This window comes from Mchenga conophoros, linkage group LG22, assembly GCF_057382185.1.
Source record: "Mchenga conophoros isolate Kocher_MC1m ecotype Shallow Benthic linkage group LG22, M_conophoros_male_GT1.1, whole genome shotgun sequence".
Taxonomy (NCBI): domain Eukaryota; kingdom Metazoa; phylum Chordata; class Actinopteri; order Cichliformes; family Cichlidae; genus Mchenga; species Mchenga conophoros.
The window spans coordinates 33804704-33816042 of NC_140546.1; the positions used below are offsets into that span (position 1 = coordinate 33804704).

The 11339-nt window shown below is 40.7% G+C and overlaps 2 protein-coding genes across 4 annotated transcripts; one reads left to right on the forward strand and one right to left on the reverse strand.

Moving 5' to 3' along the window:
* Positions 1 to 232: 232 nt before the first annotated feature.
* mrpl36 (mitochondrial ribosomal protein L36) lies at positions 233 to 2198 on the reverse strand. Of its 3 annotated transcripts, none has more exons than XM_085262528.1 (2): positions 2064 to 2198; positions 233 to 711 (listed from the first exon to the last, which is right to left on the reverse strand). In XM_085262528.1, the coding sequence occupies exon 2, from the start codon at positions 699 to 701 to the stop codon at positions 321 to 323; it is 381 nt and encodes a 126-aa protein (XP_085118654.1). In that variant the 5' UTR covers positions 702 to 711; positions 2064 to 2198; the 3' UTR covers positions 233 to 320. The 3 variants fall into 3 exon arrangements, with proteins under 3 accessions (XP_085118654.1, XP_085118653.1, XP_085118655.1); XM_085262527.1 differs by lacking the exon at positions 2064 to 2198 and adding an exon at positions 1775 to 1922; XM_085262529.1 differs by lacking the exon at positions 2064 to 2198 and adding an exon at positions 1590 to 1684.
* On the forward strand, positions 2184 to 5102 carry ndufs6 (NADH:ubiquinone oxidoreductase subunit S6). The gene is made up of 4 exons (XM_085262530.1): positions 2184 to 2327; positions 2634 to 2687; positions 3369 to 3491; positions 4968 to 5102. Exons 1-4 carry the CDS (start codon positions 2184 to 2186, stop codon positions 5034 to 5036), a joined length of 390 nt encoding a protein of 129 aa, XP_085118656.1. The 3' UTR covers positions 5037 to 5102.
* The last annotated feature ends 6237 nt before the right edge of the window (positions 5103 to 11339 follow it).

Sequence of the window (11339 nt, forward strand, 5' to 3'; positions counted from 1 at the left end):
AAAGACCTTCAGAAAGTCTGATAACGATCGCTCAAGATCACATTTTCTTTGTAAATGACAAAAAAAAACCCAAACAAAAAAAAAACAACCCCCCCAAAAAACCCACCTGGCTTTAGAATCAAAACATGCAGAAACACAGGGCGGCTCACGAGTTTTGCTCAGTATGCGTAAAAAATGTGTCTTTTTTGTTGTTAGGAGAGGAACTGTAGAGAGGTGAGAAGACTTCAACGTATTTTTCACCCAAACAATTTATTACTTCAGCACAGTTTTCGTAAATATCCACGCCTTGGGTGCAGTCACCCCCACGCTCGTACAACACTTCAGCCCTGCCTCTGCTTGTGTCTTGGATTTGTCTTGCAGAACACAAACAAACGTCCCCTCCTTATAACAAAGAAGCAGTCCTTGCAGCGCCTCTTCAGGGCAGTTTTGGTTTTCATTCCTGCAGAGGGCTGAACGCAGGGAACATGCCAACACTGTCCCAACAGAGAGGTTTCACGACGAGCCGGGAAGCCAGAAGAAGGGCGCTGGATGGAGCTGATGCTGGCCGATGATGGGAGAAATGCACGAGAACCGCCGGTGAGCATAAAGAGAGATCTGTGAACAAAGGCTGCCGGTGAGGACAAGGTCAGACGCCAGTGGCTCATCTGGGCCACTTGCCTAGCTAAGGAGGTAGCCAGATGCTTTAGCAGAAGGGGGGCCATGGCGGAAAAGCTGCAAAGAGAATTCCAAAAAAGGATATTTTTTAGTTCCTCACGTTGTGATGCAGAGCTGAAAAGATTACTTAATTTTTTCACTAGGCACGTATTAGCCATTCCTCAAGCAAAAACTATTGAAAATGTGACAGTTACTGAAACTCCACGTTCTTAATTGGGTGGATTCACCATCTGTTTAAAATAAGTGCAACAAAATCTTTTGGTCAGGTGAAACAGGGCATCCAGAGAGGTCATCTTAGTCTGGGAAGGTGACATTTCATTGGGAATCAAACGGTCACACAAAATCACAAAACATTCATTCATTCATACGGACCTATCCTGGGGTCCTTAGTTTCTCATCTGTCTAAAACATCCTGTTTTGGCTCCCTCGCCCCTCCCTTTGAGCCCGCACTCATCTAATTGGCTGCCCCTCACAAACCTAAAGTTTTAACATGAGGTGGAGCTGCGTGCCTGACATGACCACATTTGGAATACCTGTCCTAACTGACATCATACAATGTTTAGAGTAGAAAAAAAAAGTATCAAATTTGAGTTTTTTGGTCAGAGTAAATTCTTGCACATATGCCGACTTCTTTACTTGAAACCTCGGCCTTTATAACACAAGCATCACCCATTGCAACATGACACAAATGAGAGGAAATAACAAAAAGCACAATACACCGCCTTAAATAACGTTCTAATACTATTTGAGATGAACAAACTAGCCTGGGCTAACAAAGGTAATCATATTAGCATGTTTTTTAAAATACAGTCAGCAACATATTGCAGAATAAGCACTACTCATGAGGCCTAGTACGTAACACATTAACCAGCTACACACCAATTTAATAAAATCTTCCATGGGCCTTTAAAAATGATATATTTATAGGCTACTACCTTCCTTGTACAAAAAAACTCTGTACATGTAAAAATTACCACCCGGTGTCCACACAGCAGAACTATGTAACGGCCAAGGAGACGAGCATGTCAGAGCTGACCTGCTAGCACTAGACCGAATAAGCATTCACACTGTGTGAATGCTTGCGCAGAAAACATTACAAAGTCAAACAACACAAACAAACCTTTCAGAAATCACTAGAAAGTTGAATTCATGAATTCATTTATGCCCCTGTAAGTACGTGTTAATCGCCACAACAAGAACCACACTGCTTTCTTGCTTCAAGTACATACAACAGCTTCCGGTGTATAGGAGGATAGTGAGGCCCTTATTTTTGCCTTTCAGGCAGTTTCCTCTCGCTAGTTTTGTGGGAGAACACTTCCCTTTCTCCATACTAACAGTCTCGGATTCCGTCTTTTTTAAATTTGAACTATTTTACATTTTATAATATATGTCAAAATAAAGAAAGGCACCTTGCTGAGGCTTGCCGCCGGTAAAGTTTGTTTGAGCCTGAAAAGCCAGACTCGGGGCGAAATTAACCTCGGTATTAGCGTCCTTTGCGAGGCAGTCTGGGAAAGCAGATTGTTGTAAACATGGCGGCCACAGTGGGCAGAGTTCTGTCCTTCAGTAAAAATGTTAAGCTGCTCGTTTCGCCTTTGAAGCTTTCTGCAGTACCTGCTCACCGTTATAGTGTAGATGTTTCCACTACCGGCGAGCCCATCACTCACACCGGACAGGTGAGCTGAAAACTACCTCTCTGTTACTGTTATTTTACCCCATGGAGCAACGTTAGCTAACCTTAGCATAGTGTTACTGACGCCTGCAGCTCCAAATTACTCTGCTTATAAGATGTTTGATGTTTGAATGCTGGTCACTGATTATATTGCATACACAATATGCAATATAATGCAATAAATCTAAAAGTTTCATTTAGTTCCGCTCTTAAAACAGTTCTCATATTAGGACCACAATGTTAAATCACAGATAAACAAAATAACAGGATGCCTGTAAACTGCTGCGTGTAACTTGTGTTTTTCTCCTAGGTGTATGATGAGCATGATTACAGGAAAGCCAGATTTGTTGGCAAACAGAAAGAGGTAAGAAATAAGCACTTAACAATTTATTCATTTGGCTAAGCTTAGTGTAACCCCTGCTAACTGGGTTTAGGGCCTAGGTCTTTCAGATCCAAGGCCAAAACTGTGTGAATAACAAATCAAGAATTGAGAATTGTAGTCTCAAAGAAGACAAGCACTGGAATCCTGAATAGACTGTGAGGTTGCAGACCAAGAAAAACTTCAGTTTTTCAGAAGATACAACTTTAAACCAGACTGAAGTATGCTAAAGACAACCTGGAGAAAGATTAATGCTTACTGGAAGCACGTCCTTAGGTCAGATGTGGGTCATCGCTTTGTCTTCAAACATGACAAAGAGTCAGAACATATGTTGCTCCTGGTGAAGAACTGCCCCCAAAATACCAAAGTGAACGTTATTGACTGGCCTGCACAAAGCCCTGATTTGAATCCCACTGAAGACAGAGGTCAATGCCAGTTTTTGTTTTTTGCGAAATAATTGTTTCTGTGTGCAAAGTAAATTAATGTAAGCATCCAAACTAAAACTACGATGTTTGGAAAAGCTGTTTTAAGTAGCACTTGGAAAATACTTTAAAAAAAAACAACGAAAACATGCACATCAGTGCAGAGTCCCCATACCACACCTAGCGACTTCCTCGCCGAGTTTTGGAAAGTACTTACACAATTGCTTTGTATTGTTGTTTAAAGGTGAATAAGAACTTTGCCATCAACCTGGTGGCAGAGGAGCCAGTGTCTGACATCGAAGTCAGAGTGGTATCTTGCGATGGGGGCGGAGGAGCGCTGGGACACCCCAAAGTCTACATCAACTTGGTAAGACCCTGCAGACACCATTAAGATAAAACTATTTCAAGTGCTTGGTATTCATATTGCTGGGATAGGCATGAATCTCCTAAACCTAGCAGCTTTGTGCAGTGAGGGATCTCAGAAAACACAAAGGTGCTGTTGCACTGATGAAGCTGGCAGCATGATGGTTAGCACCATCGCCTCACAGCAAGAAGCTCCTAGCTCTGAATCCTCCTTTCTGTGTAGAGTTTGCCTGATGCCTCTGTGCCGCCTCTCACCCTCGGACAGCTAAGACAGCCTCCAGGCCAACCAAAACCATGAACTAGATAAGAAAAAGAAAATAGACAGATGGAACGATGAAGTTTATTTAGCACTGAGGTTGAGTGATGACTCCAAAAGACTGTCAAACCCCGTTTCCCAAAATGTTGGGACGCTGTATAAAATGTAAATGAAATTCAGTTTAATATTTGGTTTAATATTTGATTCATGATGGTATACAAACCTGGGAAAAATATGATTTTATCTGAAAATAAAATTGATCAATTTCATTTTTCATGTTCTTTCTTTCTTTCTTTCTTTCGTTCTTTCTTTCTTTCGTTCTTTCTTTCTTTCTTTCTTTCTTTCTTGAACAAAGTTGAAACAGGCCAAACAAAAGACTTGAAAGTTGCGTAAGAACCAGAAACCATTATCTCACAATGGCTTTTACCTGATTGGCCATTTCTGTAGGCACAGGACGAGGCCATAAACTAATAGTAAAGATGGCTCCGTCTCTGGAAACAAAAATAAGCTACTGATGCTATCCAGACTTGTAAGCAGGACAAAGTGTACATGTATTCTAGCAGCATGGCTTTCTGAGTCTTTCTTCCACTTACCCATTTCCTGGTTGGGGGGGCTGAATCCTATCCCAGCTGCTACAAGTAGAGCGGCGGGTACGCCCTGAACAGGTTACCAGTCTGTTGCAGGGGTCACACAAAGAGGCTGACAACCATTAGTGCTCACACACACACCTATGGCCAATTTAAAATCACCAGTTAACCTCACCCCACTAACATGCCGCATGGACTGAGCGAAAAAAACAAACAAAGTAGGGCTCTTTAGCTGAAATCTTGTTTCAAGCAAGGATTTCAAAACTAGAACAGCTGCTCTCTTCACTTCCCGAATGTGTACAGTAGTGTGTTAAATATTAAATAGGGTTTGAAAAATATGAAGATCCTTTTTTTTTTTTTTTTTTTTTTTTTTTTTTTTTTTTTGCTTTGCAGAATATACAAATGATTTATAATGTCCCCACCTTTTACCAACAGTGTGGCATCATTGTTAAAATGGATAAACTCAGCGAATTCTATGATTTCATTAGGCAAACAGTAGGTTGGAGTAGAACAGTAGGAGAGATTATAGCCTGACTCTGCACATATAATCTGTAAAATTTTATTTAGTGTTGTTTTAATCTAAGATTATTTGATGTAATGTTCCCAAACTGTAAACGCTCTTGTTTTTTGTCTTCAGGATAAAGACACAAAAGTGGGAACGTGCGGCTACTGTGGACTGCAGTTCAAGCAGAAGCATCATCACTGAAACATTTCCTCTTTGCTTCTCTGTGTAAATCGCCATATTGCTCAATAAATTATATCTTGTCTGAGAGTTCATTCTTTGTAATTAAGCATCCTGGAATAAAGACAAAGACTGCACTACACAAAGTTTTGTAGACAGTCAAATGTGTACAGGCAGTTTCTAATTATTGCTCTTGTAGATTTGAAGGCGAAGCTCTGAATAAGTTGCTGCTCTTACTGTAGATTCCCCGATGCTGCTGTACGTTTGGTTAATAGGGTGCAGTTCCACCCTGTGACAGCCAGAGGTCAGCAGAGTCCTGCATATGTGTTTATTCTGAGGCTGGAGACAGGCTGAAGGGCTTTCTTTCAGGAAATAAGACAAGTTTTACATTTTCTTCTTTGGACACAGCAAAGTTCATTTTTTTCTAATATAATGCATTGAAAGGTGATGCAAACTTGTAATTAAAATCAATGAAAATACAAGTAGTGCACCAAAGTGTTATCTGCTTTAAAGTTATGATTATTTCTTTAGTACATGAAAGAGATGATAGATAGAGGACTTTTGTCAGTTGTTTACAATGAAGAGCGCTGAAAGGACCTTAACATTCCTCCGTCGGCTCCCGACGATCCAAGCTGGAAGGTCTTGCTCTGCCAGGATACTGTTGGGTGGGGGTGGAGGGGCAGTCTGATAGGACACAGCAGCGTGGAACAATACATGTTTGAAGAAGATCATATATATATTTCATCAGGCTTATTCTCCATAGACCTCTGCATGCCAAATTGGCCTGCGCTTGGCTCGGGCTCCAGACAGCACTACCCTGTTCTGTCCCCAGTGATGCAGGCAGTGGAACTGCATTTTCCACACCACGGATCTCAGGTTGGGAAGAGTTGTCAGGCTGATATAATTGGCCCTGGTGACTCCTGGAAGTGAGGCTTACGCTGTAGTTAACCTCATCTGTAGTCAAGACCACAGTGGATGATTGAAGGGGAGAGAGGTGCACTGTTAAAATGAGGCAGGCGAGCCGGGTCAGTGTCAGAGAGCTGACTGGTTGGTCTTGCGGTTGGTAAGTCTGAGTGGTTCAGAGGCGGTGCTTGGATGGGTTGGAGGCATTGCCGGGGGCAAAATCTTCAGATGAAACTGAGCGTGTGAATCGCACAGTGTTTTAGTCCTGGGTTTGACTGCACTGCTTCATTATTCAGCGCCTTTAAATGTGCTGCTCCAGCATAATGTAATATTCTTCAGCATCATACATATATATATATCAAGGAACTCCAGATTGCAAAGGTGGATTTAACCAATTTGCAGACTGGCTCATTCATGGGTGCCGTTTCCAACTGTCAAATCAGCGCGGGATTGAACGCTACATCCACTTACCTATTTTCCTTCTCCATAATATTAGATCGTAATTGGAAATAAAACCCTTAAGCATATTATGACCTACAGTGTCGGGTCAGACCATGCAGACAAAGATAAGCTCAAATGAGACTGTAATCACAGTGAAAATGTCCCCACCACCGAGCCTCACAGTAGATAATGGAGTTAAATGCCACAAAATTCCTTAGCACGGCGTCCTTCCACAACAATCACTCACTCCACACAAAACATCCTCCTCATCGCTGTAATTGCCCTATTAAAATATTTCTCCTTGAAGATGTGTCACATTACAGACCCCGCGGCTCATTAAGGAGCTCCCTGCAGCCAATTATCTGAGCCTCCATGTCTGGAAGCCAGTGTGACCAAAAGGGGCTCAGAGGCAGATCTGGGAGCAGCCTGTCCTCCTCAAATCTACACCTACTGTATGAGAGTCAAAACAGAAAACTGACCTTTGGTCATTGTCTCGGGGCGACTCCACTCAGCTCCACTTTAGAGTCAGGTGACAGAGCGTCTGACCTTTACCATGGAAATAATGACTTGTTCTTGTGCCAGGAGCTCAGAGGGTTACCGCAGGGAGCGAGACACCTCTGGCGACATGTGACAGTTTTTGGAGGAGAGAGTTTGCACTCAGCACTTTGATAGCCCCGGAAAACCAAAGTGTGTGTGACAAGACACAAGCGACTTAGAAGTGTGTGTATATCTATGGCTGCGTGTGTGTGTTTGATTGCGCACCAGAGACATAGTGTTGAAAGGAAATAGGTGTCAGACAAGAGGTGCAGAGAGGAGTAATTTAAAGTTGTCAATACTTCCTGTGCAGACATTCCACCTGAAATTTTAAAAATAAAAGTGATTGTGAAAAAAGGGTCTGATTGTGAAGGGAAGAAGAAAAGAAACAGAATCCGAACAAACAATACATGTTGATGAAATTCGGGCAAAACATTTGCAGCTTACTTTCCAAGGTCACAAAAAAAGCCCTTCGCACATGTCTCTGTGTCAACTATCCCTCGAGACACAAAGAGCCCAAAAAACTCCCGGTGCTGTGAGACAGACAGGTAAACAGAGAGTCTAACATTCCCCGACCTGTGCAGCAACACACTGAGTCTTAATCACATTATATGGCCCAGGGAGCAGGCCTGCGTGTCAGACTGGCTGTTGAGTCGTTCGACTGTGTCGACAGCAGACATAGGAGAGGTGAGACAAGTGGAGGGACAGAGGGAGGGAGAAGACGGAGGAGGGAATATGGAGAATGGTGGAATAAGTTGGGGAAGGAGGTAAGAGGAGACACGACATAGCTGGAGTAGTTAAAAGAGAAACGTGAAAAAAACAGGCTGTTAAAAAAGGGATACAAGAGAAATGTCACGAGGAAAAGATTCATGCTCAAAACTTTAGCTGCATTTCTAGTTTTAACATTTTTGACTGGGATTTCACTCAGTGTTAAGTTTACACACGATATCCTCCCCAAAAGCATTTATTTGAAAAAACTTTTGGTCTGATTTGATACTTTAACCATTAAAAGAAGTCTTCATCTTCAGTCATTCTTCTGACTGAAATGTCATTTCATTTTTGTAATAATTTAGGTGTTTAAATTCTTTTCATTACCATAAAATTAAAGAAGATTAAATCTAAAGCTGATTTATGTGGTTTTGCTGGTGAGAGTTGTGCCACGTGGGTTACAAAACAGGGAGCTGGTTGTACCGTTTTGCAAAAAAGTGATCCCGTCATCCCCTTCTGACTGGATCACTTACAAACTAGTCCCACTTTTCTACACAACTTCATTGGATCTCATTTCTCCAGAATATCTTCATTTAATTTTTAATCGCTGTTGCAAGTTTCAACATCTTTAAATCATAGTTTTTGGCCTTGTACCTTAGTTTTTAGTTAGTTATAAAATTGCTTTTATCAGAAAAAAAGGTTGTTGATGAAAACTGTGACTTAAAAATATTGGTCAACAAAATGAGCACTGGTTAACAGCAAACTTATTGAAGTTCATGCTGACCTAGCTGAGATTTTTAAAATGTCAACTTCGCATTCATTGATAACCTTTAGTTAGCTTTAGCTAACAACAATACAAATGATTTGCCCAAATTTCATTGACATGTATTGTTTGTTCATATTCTATAAGTGAAGTTTTTTTCCTCTTTTTTATTTAAATGAAGCTAACATGGAAGTGTAAATAACTGCAGTTCCTTGGAAAGCCACTTGAGGCTGGCTTAAAAAATTAAATTAGTCCAATAGACAGCATAAAAGATTGATGTAGCTACCTTGCTTTCCTTTTGGAACCTCAAAAAGTGCGTTTTTTTCTTTTTTCTCTTTTTCTGACTGAAGCCCCCTCATTGACAAGTTGTTAGCCAAAGAAGTTTCAGTTTCATATCACAAATAATCCTCCATTTTTTTTAAACATAGTATGAGTAAGATGTTGTCTGATTGTTACTCGGGTGACTCGGGAGTGACATCATTCCTGAGTTAGTGTGTCAGAGCAGGCACAAAAACCTTTTTTACTTCTTAGCAAGGTAGACCAATTCAAGCATCACTAGCAAAGACAATAATATGTTTTTGAGGGTGGGGGTTAAAAAGACTGCTGCAGCACATCCATGGATAGAGCCAAGTCAATGCTCTGCCTGTGGCACAAGTCACAGATCCACAACAGATTAAAAGTTCAACAGTTTTACTACTGTTTGCATCCGCTGCCTCCGTTTAGGAATGTAAACTTTAGGTTGGTGGGGCTGCTCCACCTTTCCAAACTGGAAATCCCATATCATTGAATGTTCCAGATGAAAATTTTTACTTGGCACGTGGAACTCAATCTGGAACACATCAACAGAGCTGTTTGTCTGCTAATCAGAAGGTCGTTGGCTGAATCCCCGAATCCTCTAGTTTGGATCCTGATGCATTTTTCGGGAGTAAATGTTAGAAAGTGCTTTGGAATATATAAAAGCACAGTATGAGTATGTTTGTCACTGTGTGAATGAGAGTTGCCCTAGAAAGCCTGACTGTTCTACTGAGTAGAAAGGTGCTATAAGTGGTGAGTGCTATATGGTGGTAAGTACCATTCCATTTACCATTTGCAGAATGTTAATTTTTAATTTTTACTATTATTAAATCTGACCAAAAAAGAGTGAGCCCATAAGCTCAGCAGGAAAGTGTTTACCGAGGTCAAGGCTGAAAGCTTTTTCCCCCATAGATTCTGTAGGACCATTGCTATAAGAGAGAATGCAGTTTAAGGTACTTCTGCATTGGCTTCGTTTTCCTAACTTGGAAGATACATCAGTGTTTTATGGTGTCTGTAGTCAGTCCTCATAGACTCCTTTTTTAAAATGTTCAGATATACCGCATTAAAACTTTTCTTACATGTACAAAAAACAGTTTGTTCTCTATAGCTAATTCTTTTTCTAATAGCTAATTTGTTCTTTCTGGCCATTGTATGGGGGATGAATTTACACAGTTCAGTCCTCTAACCCACAGGTGTCGAATTCCAGGCCTTGAGGTCCACTGTACTGCCCTTGTAGCTTCTTATTGGCAAAGCACACCTGATCTACATATTCAGCAGCTGGTAGGGCAGGGATATCTCAAAAACAAGCAGGATGTTGGCCCTTGAGAACTGGAGTATGACACCCCTGCTCTAACCTGTTTTATGCTTAAAGTTATATCTTATCAGTTGTAACTGCATCTGAGTGACAGTTGTTTTTTCTTCAGCATTTAGTCATCGTAAGACACACTATGTTTGTTGTTCAGTCTCTCCAGTTCCTCATTCAGTTTGAAAGCTGTTTTCTGCTAGCCAAAATCAGACTGCCATCCAATATGCTAGCACTGAATTACCGTAGTACCTTGCTAACCAAGCTAATGTTAGCTAATAGCTCTCCAGAGCTACTCTATCATCCAAATGTGGGTTAAAATGTATTTAAATTAAAAGACCCCCCCCCCCCCCCCAAACAATTAGAAAAAGAAATAATCTGGATTGTAACACCAAAATTACCAAAGGCTTAAAAAAGGCAGTCCAGAAACCAAAGTATGATGGCTTCAAGTCTTTTTTTTTTGTACTAAGGCTATGCTAATGTAATCAATAGATTGTTCACTTTCCAAGAGCTGGACTATTTGAAATGTTTTCCAGCTCTTTGATTTTGGTTTTTAAGATTATAGCTCTAACCTACTATTTTGGTTCTACTTTGAGTAACAAAGAAAAAAAATGAGCCAATTTTAGTGAGGCAGACTTGCAACCAGCTAGCGAGTACAGTGGAGTGTTTATCAGCAAAATATGAATCATTTTCTTAGCAGTTATTTTAGACCACAATAGGAAATGAGTAATGCGCTCAGTTTCTGGTGGCCGTAAATTTCCACTGAGTGCTAATGTTGCACAGTGATTGAATGTGTAAGTATGCAACCTTTAGCCATGTCAGTTTTAAGTGTACATGTCAGTACTGTGGTCACAGGTTCATGCTGCTGACCCTTAGTTGACAATAAATGTGTTGTTGCTTGTCTGAATTTTACAATAAGTTTGCATATTATTCATGAAATTATATAATGAAAACACAGGCACAAACACTGTATTGAAAACAATTGCCAATTAACATATAAAGGGAAGCTGGACCTTTTCCTAACCAAAGCTAAGTCACATTGACACAACTTGATAAAATGCATATTCCTCTCCCCGTACTCCCTGTTCTCTCTACCAGAGGAAAAACGTTTTTTCTCAAACGGCTAAGGGTGAGAGCAAGTATACCCTTATATCTCTTTCCCCACTTAGCACAAAGCCAACCTCTTATCTGGCTGTCATTCAGCGTCCTTCACAACACTAGTACTTCTTCTTTTGAAGTCAAATCTGCCTCAAGATTGTTTTTAAACCAGAAACAAAATTGTACCTGTTCTGGTTCATTAAATTTGGACTGAAAAATGTAAAAATTTGAGCGAAAATATGAAAGATATATCTGCAGCCTACCAAAATAAGATCCCAGTCGC